Source organism: Schistocerca nitens, chromosome 3 (assembly GCF_023898315.1).
Source record: "Schistocerca nitens isolate TAMUIC-IGC-003100 chromosome 3, iqSchNite1.1, whole genome shotgun sequence".
Classification (NCBI taxonomy): Eukaryota; Metazoa; Arthropoda; class Insecta; order Orthoptera; family Acrididae; genus Schistocerca; species Schistocerca nitens.
Genome location: NC_064616.1, coordinates 637,926,209 through 637,953,100, shown reverse-complemented (window position 1 = coordinate 637,953,100; position 26,892 = coordinate 637,926,209). Strand labels below are relative to the sequence as shown.

The 26,892-nt window shown below is 39.1% G+C and overlaps 1 protein-coding gene across 8 annotated transcripts in view; it reads left to right on the top strand.

Moving 5' to 3' along the window:
• LOC126248590 (catenin delta-2) overlaps positions 1 to 26,892 on the top strand; it is a 546,087-nt gene that overhangs the window by 454,749 nt on the left and 64,446 nt on the right. For 7 of the 8 annotated variants that reach the window (XM_049949704.1, XM_049949706.1, XM_049949703.1 and 4 more), the window contains 3 exons: positions 11,723 to 11,848; positions 20,898 to 20,957; positions 21,759 to 21,965. In XM_049949704.1, the coding sequence (XP_049805661.1) occupies positions 11,723 to 11,848; positions 20,898 to 20,957; positions 21,759 to 21,965 (393 nt within the window). The remainder of the gene's footprint in view (positions 1 to 11,722; positions 11,849 to 20,897; positions 20,958 to 21,758; positions 21,966 to 26,892) is intronic. The other variant, XM_049949705.1, reaches the window with a different exon arrangement.

Below are 26,892 nucleotides of genomic sequence, written 5' to 3'. Positions count from 1 at the left end.
TTGTATGACAGACAATGAGTGCTTTATTTTATGGTTGTTGTTGTCAGTAACCAAATATGTACAGTTTTTCTTAATTAATGAGAACTCCAATTTTCCAGAACAATCAGTTACTTAAAGTAATGTGTACTAGTCTCTGGCAGGTTGCCTGCCCCCAGTGGTGCCATACACTATTTGGAACATGTTGCATCCAGTTTTGTTTGGGCAGTGCACATGGTCCTTGTGATTTTGCATCCTGATAAGTACTTCAGATTTGCATGGCAGTCGCTTGCTATTAGTAGCTGTGTTCATACAGGAGCACTTTGCATCAGCAGATCATTGGAGATCCTTGTGTATTTTGAGGACATAAATTTGATGTTACTCTGCGGGCGTCAAATTTATATGATAGAAGTAACTGATGACCAATTGCCAATGTGAGACAGAGTGGAGCTGAATCTGGAGTATATCAAGGATTCCTGACTGGAAAATATTTTAATTTGAAGTAGTACTGGCAAAGGTGCAATATTCTGTTTAGATGTTTCAGGAAGTTGTAGTCTCAATAAAGAAACACTGTGCATATTTGGTTCCTGCAGTGTAATAATATACATTGATTCGATATGCTGTAAGCAGACGTCAGTCAGCGACCCCATATACAGGTGCTGGTCCGCTATGCAGTGGAAATTGTTTATTCATTTGTGCATTTGGTCAGGCTCACATGAAGCAGTGTGGAAGGCTCTTGTTCCATGTAGCTAGGGCAAATTTAAATTGTGCAGTTAAAGAAAGTGTTTAAAATTACGCTGGTGCATTATTCATGTTGAGATTTACTGTGCAATATCAGTGCAGCATGGAAGATCTGTGACAAAACCTGGTCACTTTCATACTAATAGAGAGCAAAAACCAGTCCACAGCAGTTTAGGTCCGCCGGCATGGTAGCTCAGCGTGTTCGGTCAGAGAACCGGTTGGCCTCTGTAATAAAAAAAAAACTGAGTGGAAGGATCAACAAACCAACTTGAATGGATGTCATGTGACGTCTGCAATGACCAAACACAACGATAAACAACAAACAAATGCAAAAAAAAAGAAAGTCTCAGAATGTTGAAGAGGATTGCACAAAAAACCCTAGCGAATGACGTGTTAATTCAGTCGCAGTTGGATGTGAGACGTGCAGAATGAACTTCTTTTCAGAAGACAACTACCAAACCTCTTAGTCACTGCCAAGTGTATGTAAGGATGGTGCAAATTATACCACAACTGTGCATAATGAGCTGGCAGTAGTTAGAAATTAATAATGTGTGTCACTCTTCACCTTTATTTCCAGTGTATGGGAGATAACCAAAGGGGCTTGTGTGTTGGAATGATTATTTCCTACCATTAAATGTGGAGATAGCTCTGTTATGATGTTTTTCAACAGTTTCATGGTGTCCTGTTGATATTATAGTTTCCAGTGTTGAATTATGGCCAAGGATTATAAGGACATTAAAGCTGACAGAGCGTATATAGTTTCACAGCTAATGTGTTGTAACTAGAACACATTTTGCTGAGTGATGATGTCTCATATCATTGTTTGAATGAATTGTGTGAATTTTCTTTGTATTTAAAAGCAGTTCTTTGCTTCAGTGTCAATTGCAGCTCGGTTGTTTGATTCTGCCGTACCAGCCAGTGACACTTTTATCCCTTTGTGTATTTTCTTATGTTTGAAGTTATCGCTGCCGTTAAATATCTCTTTTGATTGCAAAGCTGATAAATCTGATGGCATGGTCATTATTCCACTCACGTCAATGGCTTCTTTCAGCTATTGAGTGCGGTCTTCCAGTCATGGTATTCATATTGCCAATGTAGAGTTTGCAGATGTTATTCAGAATGGCACCTACTATCAGTTCCAGTTCTGGACAGAACTCTTCCTTAACTAATGGAAGAGTTTCTTCCATAGGCACATGACAATCCACAAAAGTTGCTATGCATTCTTTCGTATCTGTCATTAATAACAAAATTCTAGGGATCACAGTTATAAACAGTTAATATGTTAGTGATCACAGTCTTGCTCACACATAAACCTGAATGAATGCTTGCGTAAAGGATAGTCAGGTAGTCAATTTCCATGGTGCCTGTGTAATCCCAGTGAATGTCCTTCTGAAGGATATTGATTTGCTTGAGCAGTCAGATGCATTCCCAGCTTTGTATAAAACTGTAGCCATTTTATGCTAACAATTGTACACATTTTTCCCACATTCACCATATTTTGTGTCTCGTAAATTCCATGCTTCCTTGTCATTTGTTTACCACTACCAAGGTTCATGCGATGGAATGACAACCCCTAATCCGGAGGACCATGGTTTAGATTTTGCAGTCACTTTCAACTAGGTGAGCTGCTTTCACTACAGTGAAGATGTTCATCGTCTCTCCGTTTTTCTTGTTTGTGCATGGGAGATTCTTGACTTCCCTCCTAGCATCCATATCCACCACCTAGGAATCCTCCCCCTGGAGGTTATAGGCACCATCAAGGATCATATGATATCCCGCAATTCATGAATTTATGAAAACATATGGATGCTGCATTTCTTATTTTTGAAACCACTTTCATTTTACTATCGTAGTGAAGATCAATAAATACGAGGTCTGTTCAGAAGATAACCAAACTTAATTTTTTAAACTTCATTATTAATTGTGCAGATTATTGGTCCTTCTCCCCTTCAAAATACTACCCTCCCTATTCATACACTTTTTCCCAGTGATGTTTCCATTTCGCAAAGCAGCCCTGGATACCTTCATTTGAGATGGCCTTTAAGGTCAATGATGAATTTGCTTTTATGTCTTCGGTACTCTGAAAACAGCATTATTTTGGCACTGATTTTAATTTCGGAAATAAGAAGAAATCTCAAGGAACCAGGTCTGGTGAGCAAGGAGGCTACAGGAGGACAGTCTGATTTTTGGCACAGAACTGACGTATTGACAGAGCTGAGTGTATGGACGCGTCATCACGTGCAACAACCTTGAGTTGTCTCACCCCAACTCTCATCTCTTTTTGCAGATTTTGTTTCATGTAACCATTTAGACATGCCTTGATAGCACACGCATTTCACTGTTTCACATAGAGGCAAAAGAAATAAATGAGTATCACATCAACATTGAGTCAAGACAGGTGACCTCTTTTAAATCATGAAAACCACGTGTAACATTGCATACAAGCGAGAACACCATCTCCGAAAGACTGTTTCAAAAGTTTAAATGTTTATGTAAAAGTTTTCCCCAGTTTCATGCAAAATTTTATGTTACATCATTTCTCCAGAAAATAGAAAATTACAAAAATCACCACTAACACTTAAACTCATTTTGTACAGAATCACAAAAATTAAATGAGATATCAATACTCAGAAAACATGTGGTTACAAAGGAGATAATGTGCATGGCAATGCTACCAACCACTTACAACTATCTTCGTTGGCATGTAATTCGCAGTGTTCGGTTACTTTCTGAACAGATCTTGTTTAGTACATCTGTATTGAATACTTAACCAGATTTGTAACTAAATCGTGGATTGTTTGACAGTAGAATGAAACAGGTTATCTTGAAGTGAAGGCCATCTACCAGCAGAGAAGTGACTGGGTATGTCAAACAACATGTGATTGGGCCATTGCTTTCACCATATGCAGTGCTTGGGAATTGCTAAAGAACAGTCATTTATTATTTTGTAATTTGTATTAACATGGGCACTTGGGGAATCAACACTAGATAATCGTCTAGGGGATGTAGTGACTTCATTACCATGTTGCAACACTAGTTTCCCACTACTGTTAAATTGCAAGATTGAGTAGAATTTATAAAAAGAAAAATGGCAGAATGAGCCCACTCATCAGTGAGATGTTACACCCATCTGGCCTGGACGCATCCACTTATTTGTTTGAGGAGGGTATCATAAAATGCTTCTCCCGAAGCAAATAGGCTGACAACTGTTGTAACAGGTCCTGGATATCCTGAATATTGGCACTTGAATATAGTTGACATCCAAGCTCGTCCCACACATTCTATCCGGGGCAGATCTGGGGACTTTGCTGGCCACTGAGTACCTCAACATCATGCATACAGTTTTTAGATGTGTGTGCCCTGTGTGGAAAAGCATTGTCCTCTGAAACCTGGTGCCACAATACTGTCACATAAGAGGTAACACATGAGGGCACAAGTTGTTCATGTCATACCACTGTGCTGTCAGAGTTCTCTAGATCACTAACAGATGTGACCTAAAGTAATACCTGATGGTCCCCACACTATAATGCGTGGAGTAACATAGCTATGTTGTCCAAAGCATGGGAAGGAAAGAACCTCTCCTGCTGTCACCACCATACTCCCCAACAATGTTCACCCACAGTAGTGCAGAACCCTAGCTTATTGCTGAACACAGTGTGACACCATTCATCAGCAGTCCACAATTCTTGGACGTGGCACTATTCCAGGTGTACCCAGTTTTAATGGTATACTGTGCCTGGGACAGTAATTCCCCAGACCAGCTGCTGTTAGTCTTTGGCCTTTGGTGCGGGATGGCATAGAATGTTGCATGAAGTCCATTGCGTATTCTCAGATGGCATGCACAGATGTTGAAGGGGCTAAGGGGCTACGATGTACCTGGTTCACAATATGGTTATCTTCGTTTTGATGGTCAGATGTGATCAACCAGTACTTGATGATGCCTGTCCTCACATTTGGGCCACTATCACATCCAAATTCCCCACAAATTTGGATACTCTATAATTTGAACATTCGGCTAAATTGGGGCCTCTTCAAAACCCTGTCAGCACATGACAATGCTCTCACACAGGTACCCAGCATCTCCATTTGTCTCATAGTGATCACTCAACATCTGTCTCTGTTTGTGCCCCTTCGTACCCAACCATGCATGCTAACAACATTAAACATGAATAACACTAATACGCTTTGTCTCTAAATATGTCTGCTTGTGTCTGTATATGTGTGGATGGATATGTGTGTGTGTGCGAGTGTATACCCGTCCTTTTTTCCCCCTAAGGTAAGTCTTTCCGCTCCCGGGATTGGAATGACTCCTTACCCTCTCCCTTAAAACCCACATCCTTTCGTCTTTCCCTCTCCTTCCCTCTTTCCTGATGAGACAACAGTTTGTTGCGAAAGCTTGAATTTTGTGTGTATGTTTGTGTTTGTTTGTGTGTCTGTTGACCTGCCAGCACTTTCATTTGGTAAGTCACATCATCTTTATATATAATCATTTGCGACAGTTATAAGCTTTCAGAAATTCATAATAATTCAAAATATAACAAACCATTCCCAAGTTTCTGTGCAGCAGACAAACAATAAGTGAATCAGACAATTCTTCTGATTTGCACAAGAAGCATCAGTTAGTTTAATTTTTAAGTGATTTTCTATCTGATGTATTTGTTCTCGCTTGGGTAAAGAAAATGTCAACTTAAACATGTACAGAATAGGTTGGAAACCTTCTTTTGCATTACATACATTGTGACATTGTATGTGTTAGTGTGCCAAAGATGAACCCTATATCTTCATCTCACTCAAAACTTCAGTAATTCCCACACACATTTTCTGTTTGATATGGCTAATAGAATCTTGCATAAAATATGTATATGTATGAAGGTATGATTGTGGTTTATGTTTGTGTCAACTTGGCTCTGAAAGGGCTGGAGCAATTTCAACCAAACTTCTGCACACATATCTTACTATCGTTAGTCTCTTTAAGCTGTAGGTAGGACAGCAAGGGGTTGACATTTAAAAAAATTGCAAATTACCAATATTAATGTATCCCAGATTTTCAGTTGTTTAATATTGTTGTTGAAGTTTTCTTGGTCACAATAGTCTGATTTAAAGTAGTTGCCACTTGACAGGTAGCAGGTTGCACCTCTTTTGCCACCACTGGCATTCTCAGCCTCCACTGTGTTGTCACTTGAGCTTCGCTGCCTAAAGCATAATGCCAGCCAGTCCTCAGCAAGCTGTTGTAGTGAGAGATTTGTGTGTCTTCCAGCTTTGTGTACCTTACAATGAGTGATGAAACTAGTCAAAAGAGGGGTAGATCAAGACTGCCCACACCTAGAAAACTTTGAAAGAGTGTCGGACGTGGTCGTGATTAAATGCAGCCAGTCATCTGAATTCGTGTTTTCCACAAGGCAGTGCTCTGAGAGAGAGAGAGAGAGAGAGAGAGAGAGAGAGAGAGAGAGAGAAGGACCTCTTTTTTTTCCTTTGGATAAAGTGGTGGAGTGAACTGCAGCTGCTCTGCAAATCAGCAAATGATCAGTGATAAGAAGCTGCAAGGAGAAATTCACGAAAGAAGGCTCAGGCTAGTCATCAAAATTGGACACACCAAAATTGGAGGCGCCTTGAAAATAGGGTCACGAATCTCAACTCTTTTCACAAAGGTGCAATTTGTCATCAGATATATGCATAATATTTGAGAAAGGAGCAGTCAACACCCAAAAAGCCACATGCTACCTTTGTAGCAGTGGACCTATTTCAGGATAGTAAATAAGACTTGTAAACTAGTAGTAAAAAAGTTAGGATTCCACTGTGAATCCATTTCTGACCACAAGTTGTCAATGGAATGCCAAGATATTGCAGCATGGTGATGGCACGTTCATATAGAATTAGTATGGACAAAATTGATGATATTTTTTGGTTTGATGAAACATGGGTGAATGCAGGACTCTGTTTGAAAAAAAAAGCTGGACAAACAATACCATCAGCAGTAGTATGGTAGCTCCAGTCAGCAGAGTAAAAAGAGTAATTTTAGCACATGCCAAAAATTCAAAAGGTTTCATTTCTGGTTTTTTACTGGTCTTCACTTCAAACAAGACCTCAGGCTACCACAAAGAGAAGAGCCACAATACTTTCACAGAATGGTTTGAAGAGACTGTGCTTCAAAACTTAATGAAAAACTCCATAATTGTCATGGATAACACTCCATATCGTTCGGTTATATAAGACAAGGCATCCACAAACGAAGAAAAAAGAGATTGTTTGCTGGTTAGAGAAGCGTATGATACGATTTGACAGTACCTTGACAGCAGCAGAATTATTATAACTTGTGTTGCATCACAAGTCAAAGAACCCTGATTACATTGTGGATGAAACAGCAAAACAAACATGGACACAAAGTGCTCAGTTTGCCTCCCTACCGTTGCCACTTCTATGCAGTAGAACTGATTTGGGCACAGGTTAGACATCAAATTGCTGCAGAAAATAAAAACCTTTCGTTGACTGAAGTGAAACAGCTTTTGAAGAAGGTTGTTGAAAAAGTGACACCAGAAAACTGACAGAAGGTAGTGGATCATGTGAAAGGAGTGATACAGGAAGCATGGAACAATGAAGGTGTGTTAAACAATGCATCCTTGACTTGATAATATCTGTCACTTTGAGCAGAGACACTGATAGCTCCACTATGACTATGACTCTGAATGAAGTGGCATCTTCCCACTGTCTGATTAGTATGTAGAGTATAGTGGACTTAAATGAATGTTTTTTCTCTCCATTAAATTGTGTGTGTGTGTGTGTGTGTGTGTGTGTGTGAGAGAGAGAGAGAGAGAGAGAGAGACTTTATTTTGATGAATTTTTATTTCCTTCTGAGACTAAGGAATACTATTCAACCAGCTCCACCGAGCGAGGTGGCGCAGTGGCTAGCACACTGGACTCACATTCGGAAGGATGACGGTTCAATCCTGCGTCCGGCCATCCTGATTTAGATTTTCCGTGATTTCCCTAAATTGTTCCAGGCAAATGCCAGGATGATTCCTTTGAAAGGACACAGCCGACTTCCTTCCCTGCCCTTCCATAATCCGATGAGACCGATGACCTCGCTGTTTGGTCTCCTTCCCCAAACAATCCAACCCAACCCGCAACCAGCTCCCCTCATCTCCTTATGTAGACAAAGGCGTCATTTCATGTGTGTAGTATTTTCCAAGATATGCAGAGGTAAGAAGGAAACTTTTCCAGGCATGAAAATTTCTCCTGTTTCAATGACCAATATAACACCAATCCTAAATAAAATTAAGAAAATATTTTTGACTTGCTTACAAATACCACTGAAAGTGATACTATACATAAATTTCAGAATTTTTATTTCATTTTTATAGGATATAGAGACTAAACTTCATACTTATTACAAACTAAATACTGACACAATTGCATAAAAATGCCACTTTCAGAAGCAGATATGTAGGAAACGCAGTGCAATATGAAAATTTTAAAAGATTTGTAGCCAAGCAAGATATTTTAGTAATCAACAAAGAAAAAGTATGGCTGTGAGAGCATTAGTTTTTGAGATATGACATCAGAAGTTTGAAGCTGTTTACAAATGGGAAAATTTAATCTGTTTCAAAAAAATTCATGTAGCTCCTTCCCTAATTAAAATTAAGTACAGATTTTTGACTCACCAAGAGGTCTACATCGTATCGGAATTTGAGATGTTTTTACTTGGTTTTTGGTAAAGATAGAGGCTTTAAAATGATTTTCCATCACAGTGGAGAGTGATACACTGTGGCAGCTGCCTGTAGACTGTATTTAATGCAACAACACTGCAACTTTGGAGCTTAAATATAGAGTGACAGTTACTTTAAGTCAGACTATAGGTTGACTGGTGCCAGTCCCAGTGACATTTAATTCTAGGTTTAGCTAAACAGAACTCTGTAGAACTACCTGGAAAGGCGTATATTGATAAAACATGTAAAATATCTGTAATGGAAAAACATTATTCATTAATGGTGAATGGTGACCTGGCGATCTTCTATTAGACAGAAAAAATGATCAAATGTGTCTATATTGCCAAATAAAAGTTATTTTATTTACATGTTTACGAAATTAAAAGTACTTTGTAGTAATCATAAAGTGTAGTCAATAGGTTAATTTTGTTGATGGTCCTGTGCTTTGTGTAGGGAAGAAAGTAAATATGATAGAGGAGAAGATGTGTGTAAAATCGTTACAGAATGAACCTGTATTGACCAATACCTATCATCTTCCTACATTTAATTTTCATATAAACTGATTATGGCACTAATAATGCTATGCTGAGCCTCCGTATTAACATAAGAGTGTATGCTGAAAAGTAATGCTTCTGAATTTTTTATTTGAAAACTCTTAGAGCTTTTAAATAAAACATGTTATTAACATTCTGCATCTCAATTCTTCATTTGTACAAATTTGCAATCCTCTGTTTTTCCAAATTGTAGTGGGTAACATGGTGGTGTGTAACATAACGATGTTGGCACATGAGAAACAGTTGTAATTGAGTTTCAAATTTGAAGAGTTTGCCCACACATGAAGCACCCTCTCTTTCACTACGACAATGCCAGACCACACACGAGTGCTGCGACAATCTGATGCCTTGGGTTCACTGTCATTGATCATGCTCATACAGTCCCGACATGGCCCTATCCGATTTTCGTCTTTTTCCAAAACTGAAATAGCACCTTTGAAGACTTCCCTTTGATAGTGACGAAGCAGTGCACACAAAGGTGGTGATGTGGCTTCATCAAAAAAGTCAAACCTTCTACACTGACGTTATCAACAAACTATTCTCTCGTTGGAAGAAATATGTTTGTCAGCAGGATGACTGTGTTGAGAAATAAATACGAAGACATGAAGAATAAAGACATAGAATGTTAATAAAGTTTGTTTTATGTAAAAAGCTTGAATAGTTTTCGCATAAAAAATTTGGAGGCATTACTTTTGGACAGGCATTCTTTTTCTTAATTGACACAGTAGGAAAATGTCAATTATGAAGTGACAGAGGTTATTAATTTTTTTCATGGAATGCAGAAACAACTCATTTAGTAAATATGGTCATGTGAAAAGAAGAAAGTGGTACATTTGGTAGTGATGCCAGTGACAGTGGAAAGAAACGGGGGGCGGTTCTTGACCATGCAAAACTAGTAAAAAAATTATAAAAAGAAAAGGAAGAGGCAGAATTCTGAAATTTTCTTGGATAACACTGGTATAGGTTGTCATAAAGTACACTGCAGATTTCATCATTTGTGCTTCAATTCAGAACATATGTAGGGCATCAGTCTGATTAGGTTTTGGTTTCTGGTGGTCGCAATACTAGTGCAAACTAACTGTGCTCTATTGAACTCTTGACAACTACTCTGTTAATGTTTTGGAAACAAAAAATGCAAGTACCAATCAGTGTGCCTGTGTATTATTATAACACTTGATTTGTTCATTATTAACTATACACCACTTAAACGCCACTGTTCTGTTGCTCTTCAGAAACTGGATGAAATATATATATAATGCAGCATACCTGACAATGAGAAGCCAAGATCAGTATTTGGGAGGTGACAGACATGGCCATTTGAAACAATAATGTTGTTATGGACATGTGCTCTACATTGTATGAAGTCCAAGACAAATGTCTATAATTGTTTAGCATTGTTATGAAATAGTTTTATTTTATTGTTTATCTGAATGTTTCAGTTGTTTACTATTTGTCAGCTTACAACATGCAGCAATTGACAATATGTATTCCCAAAGGTCACTGTCAGATTAAGTATATCTTCGTTTATTGCACTGCATTTCTTAATGCATCTTTATGCTACTGTAAGAGAGCCCCAGAGAACATGGCACAGTGCTTCAGGTCCAGTGTGAATTCTGAAAGAATAGAGTTCATACTCCCATCTGGCCATCCACCTGTAGATTTTCTATGTCTTCCCAAAATTACTTAAGGTAAATGCTGAGGTGTGTGTGTGTGTGTGTGTGTGTGTGTGTGTGTGTGTGTGTGTGTGTGTGTGTGTGTGTGTGTCACCACATCGTTAACAAAAATTTATCAGTTTTGGCTTCTGAGTTCATTTTGGCCAGATAGTGGTATCGGGCTCGGCCCCAACCAATCCACCAATTAATGAAAGTGTGCATGAGATATTGCCTTATACTGTAGTGTGTGGATGATCTCTACAGTTCTGGATCACCTTAAGTTCCAAGTGACCAACAAGGCACTAGCTGTTCTTATAACACCTTTCCCAAAGCAAAAGCAAGAAACAGTGTCCTGTCATTTGTTACTCAAAAATTCCTGTGAAAAAAGCCGGTGTTCGTGAAATATGTTCTAGTTTGAAAACTGTTTGGAAAAGATCATTTGTTTATATGGACTTTTGTGCTTGAACTGACAAAATTTTCATTTCCTAGAATACTGATCTTCCTTCATAGTATGTGTTGGCTTGGGCATTGGTGTGCACTTGCAAGTTTTTCCCTATTTATGATTGTGGTTTCATTTTGGAAATCCTTTTCTGCCTACATTATTTGAAATTTTTTAATGAACAAGTAACCAGATTAAAAAATATGTATTATCGTGACAGTTGTTGCTGCTCTACAGCAGAGCTCTGAATGGTACTAAATCATCAGCAGTGGGAGATATACCTTCTTGTGCTGCAAAAAAATTTTTTTGAAGAATGTGTTGTAGTGTGTAAAACATAATTTTATTGTTAAGCTTGAAACTGTAACTGTCAGTCTTCAGAGCTTTATGGAGACTGCATTTGATCAGACCTGAACTGAATGTATCGTTATAAAAAATAAGATTTTGACTGAAAATGCAATAGTTTCACCCCAAAGGAAAAAAAATATTGAAATTACTCACACCAAATGATTTGTGATGGAAGTTCTTCTGGCACACTTGGAACAACATTTGATACAATATGCATTGACACTTTGTCTTTTAGGTACCTTTGACTTACATAAGTAGTTATTAAAGTCTGTAAAATTTTCACACTTCCACATATTTCATTACAAATTTCAGATTATTTGCGGAAAGGAGCTCCTTATTCCCAAGCGGGGTACGATGAACTGGACTCCGCATTAATGCCTGGTCGTCAGGAACATTACCGAATAACGCCTTCGCCTGGTGCACCTGTAGATAGATATGGTATGTTTCATTCTTTGATGTCATGGATGTAATTCACATTTTATATCTTAAAATGATAAATTGAATTTGAGGGGAAGGAGGAGGGTGGAAGACATCAATGTCTTGTAGATAGTGGAAAAGGTTCCTGTTTATAAAAAATTGTATCACTGGTGTGTGAGTAGGTAGCACATTGTAGATACTCTCCTGTGCACATATTATTCCCATAACAAAGACCACTGAGTGGAATTGGTTTTCTGGAGGCGTGAGAATTACTCTCATTCTTTCCTTGTCTTCTCCCCCCCCCCCCCCCTCCTTGCACCCCTTGCACTCTCTCTCTCTCTCTCTCTCTCTCTCTCTCTCTCTCTCTTTGTCTATTTCTCATTCTATGTGCTGATGCATTGGGAAGTATGCTCCAGTAGGTGGGCAGTAAAGATAGAATAATGAGATATTCATTGAAAGTTGAATACTTTTCCACCTCTCAGAAACTAGATTATCATTAACAAAATTTTTACTTACCTTAGCACATTCTGAAACAAAACAAGGTGAAGAAGAAATCACCACATCTTGGGTTAAGATTTAGCCTTCATAAAGGCATTAGTATGAGGAAGAACCATATTAAAACTGTGTGTGAGTGGATTAGTTATTCAATATGGAAACGATGCAGTGGACAAAGTCAGAGATATAGTGTTTAGAAATTTGAGAACTTCATTTTGTGTCATTCATTCTCACAACTTTTCTTGACAGATTATTCCATATCTTCACATCTTAAGTTCTGTGCATAATGAAACTTCTAAAATGGTTACACAAAATTCTTTTATACTGGTGGTGTATTTCACAAAACTTCAACAAAATATGAAAGCAGTGAAGTGATGAATTGTCTTGCTGAAATTGTAGGTCCCCGAGAGGATGCTGTAGGCAGACAGATGCACATAATCAGACACTATATTCTTGTACTCCAGAGACAAACATTGGTGAATGTCGTCTCATGTAAACATCCTGCATTGCCTTCACCACCTGCCTGAACGATGCCCCGCTTTAAAATGGAATTTTATGTGTCCATTGGGTAGAGAGGTCCGAAATTAGTCTTGTGCAATATTATTGATATTTATTCACAGGGAAGGCTCCGAGGGGTAAACGATTCACCTCGGATGACAACGTCCAGTTGTGCATACGTAACTAGTTAAAATTGCACACCTGGGAATCTTATGAGACAGCCATTCACCGCTTTGTGTCACAGTGGGACAAGTGTCTCAACAGCCAGGGTCAATACTTCAGACATACATGTACTGGTTTCTGTAATTATGGCTCCGGCTCATTTCTTTTTGAACACCCCTTATATAACTTTGTGGATGGTCTTGGGAGATGCAAAAGGCTGTTTGCAGCAATTTTACCATATGTAGGCTAGATGGAAGGTCATACAAATATAGCAAAATACAGAATGACCTGCAGAGAATTGGCACTGAGTATATGAACTGGCCATTGACCCTCAACACAAAAATACAAATGCAACATATTTAACATAAAAAGGCTAAAAGACCTATCATTTCTAAATTTCAGAAGTGGTGATAAGTCATTGGAAACAGTCACAATGGTGAAATGTCCAGGAGTATATGTAAACTGTAAAATGATTAGGGGTGAATCTGGATCAATCTGATGTGGGCTGAGATATGGCCAGCCTAACATTCAGTGGAAGGAAAAATTATTTCATCTACAGTGAGGTTCATTACAAAGCACTTTTTCCATCTGTTCTTGAGTATTGCTCACCATTTTGTTCTCCATGCAAGATGGGATCCATACAGGGTATAGAGAAGGTCCAAAGGAGGATTGAAATGTTAATCACAGGTTCCTTTATTCAGAATGAGAACATCACACACACACGTTGTACTCCAGTGTCAGACACTAAAAGAGGAACAGTTCACGCCATAGGGAGACTTGTTAAAAAAATGAATGCCCCAAGAAGAGTCAGTGTATTACTTCATTCCACATATATTTTTAGAAATGATTGTGCTGGTGAAATTACAGAAATTAAACCTTTTCCAGTTGTTTATGGACAGTAGATCTTTCCATACACCATTTGTGAATGGAGTATTGGAGGGGTTAAGGGAGTTGATAGTAGTACACAAGGTACTCTTCCCCCATATCCTGTAAGTTGACTCCATCTCTGTTTCCTCAATTTTTTCACCGTCAGAACCATTTGTTGTCTTCAGGATTTGCCTCGCACAGCTCAGCTGTACAGACACTAAGATTTTAGGGCTCTGGATGCTGCTTCAATTTTCTGAGCAGGCATTGGAATTGTCCTTATCTTCTTTTACAAATATTCTGTAAATTACACCAACCAGTTGTATGATTCAATGTGAAAATCATCAGAGATGGTTATTTACTCCATATGTCTACACTCTGTGCATATGTGGTTTCAAATTGTCATAAACTATTTTTGATGTAGCCAACCTTCTCATGCTCTTTTCATATGTACCAATCAGTTTTCTGGATTTAACATTGAAAATATACAAGAAATGAAAAACCACAATAAAGTCTGAGGCAAACCATGCATTACCATTAATGAAATTTTGTTTTTTGGTGTATTGGTACATTTTGAAATGAGTTGAAATATTGTGGTGCCATTGAAATCTTAGTTTTACTAGTGGAAATTGTGTAAAGTTGATGATTGATAAGGAGTCTTCCTCATTTTCAGTAGCTAAGAAATGCTTGACTGAACTGAAAGGTGTTCATGTTTCTTTCGAAGATACAGCTGAAGAACATCCCAAAGAGCAACCATAGATGTAGTCGAGAAAGACCAGATTGTTGTATTTGACAGTAGACATTAGAAGTGTGTGTAAAAAGAGCTGATGCATATGCATACTGGAAGAGAGTAAAGAACATTTTTCATGAAGAATTAGCTATGAAAAAGCTTTATGCAGTATGGGTTCTATGTTGTACACTGACCAAAATCAAATGCAAAATCAAATTTTCTGAGCTGTATTTTGACAATTTCAAAAACAATCCAATCAGTTGGGTTCATTGATTTGTCACTGAACAAGATGTGGATCAACCACTTCATGCTATAAACAAAAACCCAATCAAAACAGTGGGCGTAAGCCACTGGTGGTGCACCAGAAAAGGCAGTTAGTTTCATATTCCTGGAAAAGTTTTTGTCAGTGGTTTCTAGAATGCAAAACATTTTTTTGTACTCTCTAAAGAATACAACAAGAACCAGCAAGTGCTGTGCACTTCTGGTGGCCCAACTAGATTCAAAAAGTATATGAGAAACAACATGATTTGCAGAAGAAAAAATTTTCCACAGTGAAAGAATGAAAATGAGGGATTTGGAATATTAATTGTTGAAACATTTATGATATTCACCAGATCTGATGCCCTTTGACTTCCATCTAGTCCTGTATTTAAAGAAATTTGTGGGTTGCAAACATTTTGGGTACAGGGAAGAACTTACGAGAGCAGTTGTAGATAGGTACTGCACAGACCTTTGTCAGAATTGCAGTTCAGGCACATAATTTACCCACAGAAAATACACTGGAGGAAGTGCATTGACTGAATAACTGTGTCAAAAAATAAGTGCATTTTGCCCTAAAAAAAACTTTCATTGCCAGGCTGAGCAATTTTCTTCTTACCCTCAATTTGCTCGTTTGCCTGAACAATATGCAGCATGGTGAAATTTTTGATGCACACATTATTCTTGGAGGCATAACTGCTTAAAATGTTTGTTTTTCTTTGTACTTTTTATGGACTTTCCTACCTCTGTTTTTAAACTGTCACGTCATTCAGTGATGCAACTGGATAATTGTTTTTAAATACGTCCTTCAATTTCTGACATTTCTATAATAAACTCAGATATTTCATCCAGTAGCTTCATATGTAGATTGTTCATTCTCAGCTGTTCCAAACTGCCTGTGCATCAGGTGATAGAAAGATATTCCCAAACATATATTTAGTTACAATATTTTCCTTGTAAATAAAAGAAAGACCAACCTACATAAAGGAAAAACTAGTTTCGTTTGGCACAGAATTCTGTTTATCATCTTTACAAAGAATATTTTTAGTAAAAAATTAAGAGAAGAAAATAAAGGGGGAAGTGCTCATAATATCCATACGGTAAAATGTGATTGGTAGAAAAGGTAACCTCTCACAATAGAGTTGGTGTTTTGAGCAGTTGATAGTCATGTAAACATGATTTAAATAGTTACTAACCTTTCTGACAACATTCTTCAGTCTGAGGAAAAATGTAATCCAAAAGCTTTGCAACTAATTTAGTCTTTTTTAAGTGCCTTTGGAGCACTCGACACACTAGTTATTTAGGCGACCAACGCCTCGATGTTGTAGCATAGTCCCATTTCTTTGGCCTTATTTTTGATAAAAAGCTGACATGGCTGCCCAATATTCGCCACCTAAAGACTACATGCATGCGGAAACTTAATGCTCTCTGCCTCCTGGCCTACACATCTTGGGGGTGCAGACTGTACCACTCTTCTCCACCTTTACCATGCTCTGGTCTTGTCCAGACTAGATTATGGTAGTCACGTTTATGGCTTAGCGGCTCCTTCGGCTTTGAAACTACTTGAACCTGTTCACCATTGTGGGGGTGCATCCGGCTGATAGTGCCTTTTGCACTAATCCCGTTGACAGTCTCCTCACAGAAGTGGGGATTCCCCCTCTACTCCTGGTTTTTTACGCAATTGCTGTTCGCCAATTCCCTGACCATCCTGTGTACCCTGTCCCCTTTGCAAATGAGGGATGTCTCCCTCTTGACACCTGCCATAGGCGGGATAGCTGGTTGGCATGCGTCTTACTTCACTCTTGTTGGGATCTCTATCTCCACTTGGAATGCACCCTGTGTATTTGCTCCCATGATGCCTAGACCACAGATTAGGGCAGACCTGTTCCAGGGTCCTGAGATCTCTGTCACCCCTATGGTTTTACAGCGTCTTGTACATGCCATCCTTGCAGAGTTCCAGGGTGCCGTTATCTTCTGCACTAATGGTTCTAAGACAGTTGATAAGATGGGATATGCTTTCATGTCCCCTTCTGGCTTATAACACCATTTATTGCTGAGATCATGTATTGTGTTCACAGCAATGCTTCTAGCCATTCACATAGCCCTCCATTTTGTTTCTCAGGCCTCAGACCACAGTGTTTTAATTTGCTCAAACCCAATGAGCAGCTTGTAGGCTATCGACCAATGCTACTCTCGTCACCATTAGGTCTCTGCTATTCATGACCTCCTCTCTGCCCTTGGCCGTACTGCCTGCTCAGTTGTCTTTCTCTGGGTCCCAAGTCTTGTGGGCATCCAGGGAATGAACAGGCTGACTGTTTGGCTAGAGAAGCAGATACTTACCCCCATTATCTTTCATGATCCCGGTTGCAAATTTGTGGTAGGTCAAATCTCTCTTTGCCCAAAAATGGAATTATATCTGGTGTGCCACTGCTCATAGTAATAAATTCTGCACAATCAAGGAGTCTACTGCAGTTTGGCACTCTTTCTTCCACTCCTCTCAGAGTGAGTCCACTGTTTTATGCTGTCTACACATTGGTCATACCAGGCTCACCCATTGTTTCCTCCTACGTAACGAACCACCTACTCAGTGTGGTTGTGGAGCCAGACTGATGGTACCTCACATATTTGTGGAATGTCCCCTTCTTTTTGCCCTTTGTGCTAAGTATAGTCATCCTGATTCCTTAATTTTAATATTAGCAAATGATTCATGGTTGGTTGAAATGGTCCTTAGTTTCCTCTGTGAAAGTGGCTTTTATTTCCAGCAGGGGCAGGGTGGTTGTGGTTGGAACCTCTCTGCGTGTCTTCTCTGTCAGGGACCCCCTCCCCCTTAGAAAGACTGCCCCTTTTTTGCAGTTTTTAGATTTGGTCTCACCTTTTATGCCTTTTACTGTGTGTGTGTGTGTGTGTGTGTGTTTGTGTGTGTTTGTTTTAACTTCATTATTTTATAATTTGACTCCCCTGACTGGATCCATCCACTTTTAACGGACCCTCTTTCTTCTGTGATCGACTTGCAGGACTGCTTGGTCCCATATACCCTCTCAATTAATCAATCAGTCAACACCCTAGCTATTTGATGAGTGGTTATCTTTACTCCTCCCATTATTTGTATTCCATTCAAGACCTCTCAAATTATATTAATTACATTTTCTGATTATTTTTCACATTCCTAGGAGTGGAATTAATGTGGGAAGAGGAGAAGGCGTGAAGAGCTTTAGAAAATTTTGCCATTGCTTTGCTTTTTTATCTCAAGCAGTGTTTAGTAGTTCTAGCTACAGTGCTTGTGGCACATAATGCAATAACATTTTCTTTTTAACAGTTCTTTCAGTTTGCAGAAAGGAATTACTTGTAATTGTTCCATTAGTTTAGTATCAGTAGTTTCTTGTCTTTTCAATACACTCATCCAAATGACGTAAGGTGATTTCTATACTACTCTATTATTCATAAAGATTTTGTGGGAAAACCACCCACTAGTGACTCCTGTATGTTTTCTTGACAAACACCATATGCATCACTTTGTTGAACGAGAGCAGCATGGTGACATCATGTAACAAAAATGTTGCCCAAAGTGAGTAAAGAGGAGGGTTACTTAAGTTAATTTTCTTAAACCTTATTGTTACAAGAAATAACTGTAGAAGGTAGTCAACAAACGAAAGATGTGTGAGACTATATTTGCATACAGGAAAACCACTCCAGAAGTCAGGAGTTTTGTTTCACAGGTGGATGAAGGCTCAGTTTATGCTTGTTTAACTGTTGTAAGAGTCGATATATTGTCTTTTTTGTCACGTGCCATTATTTTATGCAGAAATTATTGTTTATTTCCTGAGGATGCACAGGGGGACAGTCTTTCATGATTCATTATGAATTCATTAGCAAGGTCTTGTAATTTTTTTTATTAAACCTAACTGTTGGGAAGCTTTGACTGCCACCTAGTGTCACTCCAGTGCTCCTGATGGTTTTGTGAACAGAATAAACTGTCTTAATGCTAACAGTTTATGGTTTTCATGGATTTTAATGCCTGCAAACTAATTTATTTTGTGGGATTAAGTTGTCATATCAAAATTGATACTTCTTCATTTACAATGTCAGGTATGGATGTTCTGTTTGTCTAGGCTTTCTCTGTACTTTCCTGTACCTAAATTTGAGTCCATAAGGAAAAATTCTGAGGTTTTGATATGAATTCATGTTGTGTTTGCTGATGTGATTCACACTGGTTATTTGTTTCTCACAAACAGAAATAAGTACCCAATTATAATTCATAGCATTCGACCACCTTAATCATGTTTCCCACAATTCAACAACACTTTTCAAGTGAGAATGCTTACATCATCAGGTTGTCAAAATTCATAACATATTTTTAGTGTTTTAAGCATATGTGCCCAATGTTGACAATCTAATAATGATAGATTCTCTCTTGAAACATGTCGATGAATTGTATGAAATATGCTTAATATGTGCGAATGCTACCTATTATAATAGATAAAGTATAAAACCGCTACATCACATCCAGTATATAAGTAGTATGAAGTAAGATCACATTTACTTTTCAGTACATGGAGACTTGGTTAGCGTAACTTGATAATATCTGTCATACATTACCCTGAAATCCAGTATTCCATATGCAGCAATCCCTTAAGACAAACTTGGTTTCTGAGGTTTCTTCTTAATCTTGCTTTGCATGGCTGTTACCAACATCTTGTTTGATCTTCAGGACCCAAACTAATAGATGAAATTAAAGTCTTCAGCCCAAGTACAAAGAGTGATAATGCAAATTGCAGTAGTAATGATTTGGTTGGATGATTTACTGTAAACAAGTGACCATATCTGTTCAGTGCTCCTTGTGGAAAATAGTCTTCCTTAAAAAGCCTTCTGCCAAACATGTAGTTTGCATTTGAAATCAGATTGTAGCATATGAAAACAGTGGTAGGTCTGTAATCCCTGAGCTAAATTTTGAGATTCATTTAATCTACTGACCTTAATGATTCGTTGAACTAAACAATGAAATCTCTAAACATTTTAAATTCGAATTAGGAGATGTTGGTGACTGCTGCTAATAGGCTTCTTTTGCTCCTAACTAGATGGTAATAAAATTATACGCACTTGACTTCATACAAGCTATTTGAAATGTTAGACTGAGTGTATTGTTCAAGAGTGTGCCAGCATATAGATCTGTGTGTGTGTGTGTGTGTGTGTGTGTGTAAACACTATCCAGCAAGTAATGTCATCTTGTATGGCATTTAATACCCCTCTTCTCTCTCATGTAATATATGGCCTTTAGTGCAGTCTCCAGTTCTAACTTTCAATGTCTCTGTATTCAGCGCGCGCGCACACACACACACACACACACACACACACACACACACACACACACACACAGAGAGAGAGAGAGAGAGAGAGAGAGAGAGAGAGAGAGAGAGAGAGACTATAAGCAGCAACGGAACCTCTATAAAACATGAAGGAAATGTGTGGAACAGAAATTTTCTGTCTGCTTTTTTTATGTTACCTTTACCTTCTACTCTGCATTTGAGTGTTGTTAATTAACAATTTAAATAGTAGAGATCTGTCAGTGACATGCCCAAATAATTGTGACTGACAGACTGAAATAGAGAAACAGAACATCATTAAATAATTCTCATTTTATTTGCCAGCACTCATAAAAGTTGTTTTCATTACCAACTGAAGTGATAAAACATCAGGACTTTTATCTTTTCATCAGACCCATACTTTTTGAATCTTTTAAATTTTCCAAATGTATTAATCTTTGCCCTGAATGCATCATGTAATGCAAGACTGTCCAGCAAAGTTGAGCTCTAATTGTATTGAACAAAAAAAAAAGAAAAAAAGGACTTGAGAAGATTGATGTGGAAATCGGATATTGTAGCTTCAAGACTTTACAAATCTAACAATCTGTGGAAATAGTTAAATGTTTGTAGAGAAATAAATACACCTACCACAAATACAGTATGCATAGCAGTAAAACTAATTGGAATTTATAATTAATTAGAACTTTCTTATTGTTGTTTATTGCTGTGGGCTGATAATTAAATGTGTTTGATATTTTGGTAGATCACATTTCTCATCCCTGGAACATTGATGAATCAGGTGAACCATCACAATTAACACATGGTGAGTGAATATTGCATAATCCTTTTCCCATTCCTGTTTTCATCCATTTGTACATAGCCACTGTAGGACATTGTCATTCCATTGCTATGAAACCTTTTTGTGTGGAAGTCACTATCATCGTTAATTGCCTATTATCCATACATTTTTATGACAGGGAGACTTTTTTTGCAGGTGTACAAAATTTTTATTGGTGTGAGATATGAAGTGTTCATTTTCCCCCTGACTAATTGTTATGTATATAGTGTGCTGATTAATTACAGTTACATACTTTATGTTTGTATATTACCATAGACATTAATATCAATGCACAAATTAAAGAGTAGACTTGGTTTCTTTTAAGAATTCATATGACTGTTTTTAATTCATTCATTTATTTAAAAGATGTATTTACTGTGTATGTTTTGCAGTTAAAAGCTGAACTTTAGCAAATGATATTCAGTTTTGCATGACACCTTAATCACCGCTTTTGTTAAAGTACTGAGCTAGTGACTGTCGGACTGCTTATTGTGAAACATTTGTAGCATCCTTTTACAACAAGAAAATTAGCTTCGATAATTCATATTTGTAATTTATCGTATTCTACAAAGAAACATTTAAGAAATTAATGCCAGATCAAATTAAACTACTACTTGTATTTGTATAAGACCTAATTTGTTTTGTGTATGGAATTTCATGAGCTGTGAATGAAAATCTAGTTTGGGAGTTTATCAGGAAGGGATACAGCAGAGGATCATGGCATGCGGTATATGGTTATTTTCAGTCACAATCAAAGAAAGACAAATCTCTCTTTTCTTGTTGTAGGAGAAGATCCGAAACTGGTTTATGGATACCCACCGTCTCCATATGGCACTGTACCAGCAGCTTATGGCACTAATGGTGCAGACCCTAGAGTGTATGAAGAGAATGGTGCTGTTCCAAGAACAATTTTTGAAGATGAAGAAGAATTGAGGAAACACTTGTCAATGCATCCTGCAATCCCTTCACCTTCAATTGATGATGACCAGAGAGGTATTTGTAGTATAGAATTTAATAATATTATGACTTTAGTATAGGTTATAAATTGTATGTATTCAAACATCAGTCAAGAGCCCTCATCTTCTTCCACAACTTGTCATGAAACATACACAGTTCCTTTACAAAAAGTAATGCAATCTCATACTTCATGCAAAATCTGTTTACAATCATTCACAATTTAGCCACAACAATCTGAAGAACGTTCTGACTAATTTAACTGCCAAAGATGTCTACAAATTTCAGTATAAGCTGAAGAATATAAATACTGTGTGTAAGCGAAATAACATTTGTCAAAGACCTGTAATGGAGCATGGTTACTAAGGTCCAAGAAAATTACAATGCCGGTGTTAATCAACTTGTGCTCTTACAACATTTACAAATTTAAAAAGGAATAGTTTAAACCCAAGTGGAAATGTTAAATATTAAAGATTTTTATATAAGGTACTTTAATAGTACAGATAAGAACCTTTTTAACAATCATTGATTACTAGTTTCAGCAGAGCAATTGGCCATCTTAACATCAATTAATAAAATGAATTCAGTGCATAGTCACAAGATTGGATGCAGATGTGTTGTCATCAATACACTGAGGTGACAAGTCATAGACTAGAGATATCCACATACACAGAGGGTGGTAGTGTCATGTACACAAGGTACAAAAGGGCAGTGCGTTGGCAGAGCAGTCATTTTTACTCAGGTGATTCATGTGAAAAGGTTTCCGGTAGGATTATGACCGCACAACAGGAATTAATAGACTTTGAATGTGGAATGATAGTTGGAACTAGACGCATGAAACATACTGTCTCAGCAATCGTTAGGGAATTCAGCATTCCGAGATCCACAGTGCCAACAATATGCCAAGAATACCAAATTTTGAGCAGTAACTCTCACCACAGACAATGCAGTGGCTGTTGGCCTTCACTTAATGACCAAGAGCAGCAGTGTTTGTGTAATGTTGTCAGTGCTAACAGACAAGCAACACTGTGTGAAGTAACTTCAGAAATTAATTTAGGACATGTGACGAACATATCCATTGGAATAGTGCAGTGAAATTTGGCATTAGTGGGCTATGGCAGGAGATGACTGACGCCTTTGCTGACAACACAACATTGTCTGCAGCACCTCTCCTGGGCTTGTGACAATATCAGTTGGACCCTAGACAACTGGAAAACCGTGACCTGGTCAGATGAGTCCTGTTTTCAGTTGGTAAGAGCTGATGGTAGGATTAAAGTGTGGTACAGGTCCCCCGAAGCCATACACACAGTTGTCAACAGGACACTGTGCAAGTTGGTAGTGGCTTCTTAATGATGTGGGCTGTGTTTAAGGGGATGGATTGGGTCCAACTGAACTGATCATTGACTGGAAACGGTTATTTTCAGCTACTTGTAGACCATTTGCAGCCATTTATGAACTTCATATTCCAAACAGTGATGTAACGTCACCAGACCACAACTGTTCGCGATCGGTTTGAAGAACATTTGAGATAAATCAAGTGAATTATTTGGCCACCCAGACTTCCCGAACGTCAATCCTATCAAACATTTGGTCAGTTTGTGCACAAAATCCAACACCAGCAACACTTCCGCCATTATGGATGGCTGTAGAGGCAGCATGGCTCAGTATTTATGCAGGGGACTCGTTGAATCCATGCCATGTCAAGCTGCTGCACTATGCCATACAAAAAGAGGCCATCTTCGAGGAGGTGACATTAGGATGTATCCCATGACTTCAGACACTTCATTGTTTAACACAAGCTTATGCACAGAAGTGACAATTGCAAAAGTTTTGCATGTTACATATTGACAAAACATTATGTAGGTAATACCTGTCATATTCAAAAACACAATAATGTCATACACACTGTATAGTAACATTTTACTAGTTAATACAAACAGTGTAAAATGAGAGATGGTATAATGGCAATATGAAAAAGGGTAGAGTGCTATTCTTCATATAGAAGAAATGTAGTCACAGATAGGTAAAACAAAGAGACTTCTGTAGTAACCACAACCAACAGCGGGAATGCCTTGGGCTGCGGATCGGAGCCGCCAGGCGGGGAAGCCGCCGGCGGTGGAGCACGCACCACCGGGTAAACACAGGACGGGTCAGATGACAGACCAACGACAACTGACAACAACCGACCACGACCGACTATGAGCTACACAATAAGGAAGAGAAAAACAACGGAGGCTTGTGGAAACCACAACACAAAATACCAAACGTAAATCCACTCGGAACCAGAGCCAGGCAAATGTCAACAACGAGCAACGACCAGAAAGAGTACCACTGAGATAGAAACGAAATCCAGAGCGAGTACCAGACTGGCTGGACTCGGGCAGAGTGGGTCCCTATATACGAAACCGGAGGGAGCGACTATTGGCCGCTGTCTGCATGTGGCTTAGCGGTGGCGCCCTCGCTTCGCGAGAGCTGCTGCATTGCCGCCGCGGAGGTGGAACCCTCTATGGGCTGACCACGTCCATTTGTTCTGCCGCGTGTTCGACTTCTGCGGTGGAAGGTACTAGATCTTCTGCACATGTGAGCTTTTGGCCAAAAGCCCTTCTAACATAGAAGGGTGATGGGTGGTTGAGGTTATGGCCTTGAGGAAGCATGTAGAAGGTAGGCGTGCAGGGAGTGGTAGAGATTGCGGGAGGGGGAGGGAGGGGGAGAGAGAGGGGGGCGGGGGGGAGGTAGGTTCTGGGATGGGCCTGAGGATTTGAGGAACCCTCCCTGCAATATACTCTACTGGCCATTAAAGTTGCTACACCACGAAGATGACATGCTACAGTTGTGAAATTTAACCGACAGGAAGAAGATGCTGTGATATGCAAATGATTAGCTTTTCAGAGCATTCACACAAGGTTGGCACTGGTGGCGACACCTACAACGTGCTGACATGAGGAAAGTTTCCAACCAATTTCTCATACGCAAACAGCAGTTGACCACCGTTGCCTGGTGAAACGTTGTTGTGATGCCTCGTGTAAGGAGGAGAAATGCGTACCATCACGTTTCCGACTTTGATAAAGGTCAGATTGTAGCCTATGGCGATTGCGGTTTATCGTATCGCAACATTGCTGCTCGTGTTGGTCGAGATCCAATGACTGTTAGCAAAATATGGAATCAGTGTGTTCAGGAGGGTAATACGGAACGCCGTGCTGGATCCCAATGGCCTCGTATCACTAGCAGTCGAGATGACAGGCATCTTATGCGCATGGTTGTAACGGACTGTGCAGCCACGTCTCGATCCCTGAGTCAACAGATGGGGACGTTTGCAAGAAAACAACCATCTGCACGAACATATCGACGACATTTGCAGCAGCATCGACTATCAGCTCAGAGACCATGGCTGCGGTTATCCTTGACGCTGCATCACAGACAGAAGCGCCTGCGATGGTGTCCTCAATGACGAACCTGGGTGCACGAATGGCAAAAGTCATTTTCTCGAATGAATCTAGGTTCTGTTTACAGCATCATGATGGTTGCATCTGTGTTTGGCGACATCGTGGTGAACGCACATTGGAAGCAGGTATTCGTCATCACCATACTGGCGTATCACCCAGCGTGATGGTATGGGGTGCCATTGGTTACACATCTCGGTCACCTCTTGTTCTAATTGACGGCACTTCGAACAGTGGACGTTACATTTTAATGTGTTACAACCCGTGGCTCTATCCTTCATTCGATCCCTGCGAAACCCTACATTTCAGCAGGATAATGCACGACCGCATGTTGCAGGTCCTGTACGGGCCTTTCTGGATACAGAAAATGTTTGACTGCTGCCTTGGCCAGCACATTCTCCAGATCGCTCACCAATTGAAAATGTCTGATCAATGGTGGCCGAGCAACTGGCTCATCACAATACGCCAGTCACTTCTCTTGATGAACTGTGGTATCGTGTCGAAGCTGCATGGGCAGCTGTACCTGTATACGCCATCCAAGCTCTGTTTGACTCAATGCGCAGGCATAACAAGGCCCTTATTATGGTTAGAGGTGGTTGTTCTGGGTACTGATTTCTCAGGATCTATGCACCCAAATTGCGTGAAAATGTAATTACATGTCAGTTCTAGTATAACATATGTGTCCAATGAATATCCATTTATCATCTGCATTTCTTCTTGATGTAGCAATTTTAATGGCCAGTAGTGTATACTATGTTCCCATAACCCCACTGGCCTCAAACATTGCTAGTCCCCTTTCCTGCTCCCACTCTAGCACTACTCGGCCTTCTATTCCACTTGACCACACACGAGTCTCTCTCTCTCTCTCTCTCTCTCTCTGGCTTTTCTACTTCTCTCCTTTCAGCTCCCTGCCCCCTCCCCCCTCCCCCCCTCCCTCCCTTATACCTTCCAACTGCACCTAGTACCACTACTCTGTCGTACCATATCCTTGCATGCCGCAGAACATTGTATTTTGCAGTGGCAAGCTGCTTCTGCTGCTGTTACTGCTGCATGTCTACTACTTATCATGTGCACTTTGTTTAAATGATGTGAATGATTGTAAACCATTTCCCATTTCAGAAGAGAGAAACTTCTTTCTTCACTGACATCCTGTTTTAGTTATTTGTTAGGTTGTGTTCTTTTGTCTGTGCTGAGTGACAGCCAAACAGAGGGAAACATTTTGGAATCAGAATCCCAAGCAATTTCACTTAAAACACCAAATTAATTGAAAATATTGAATTGTTGTGGTTTACTTTTTTCTTTCAATATCACTGCCCCTTGTCTGGACTGACACTATTCTAAGCCTGTTGTAACTTTTCCTTTCAAAAGTTCCTATATCCTCTAACCTTTCTTAATGTTTTGCTAGTTAAAGGAACATACAGCTCCAACAGGTGACATTTTTGCCATCCTTAGTGAATGTTTGTGTCTAACATACGTAATTTCATAGTTTTGTGATATTTATTTAATAAAAATGTTGCATGTTTCAG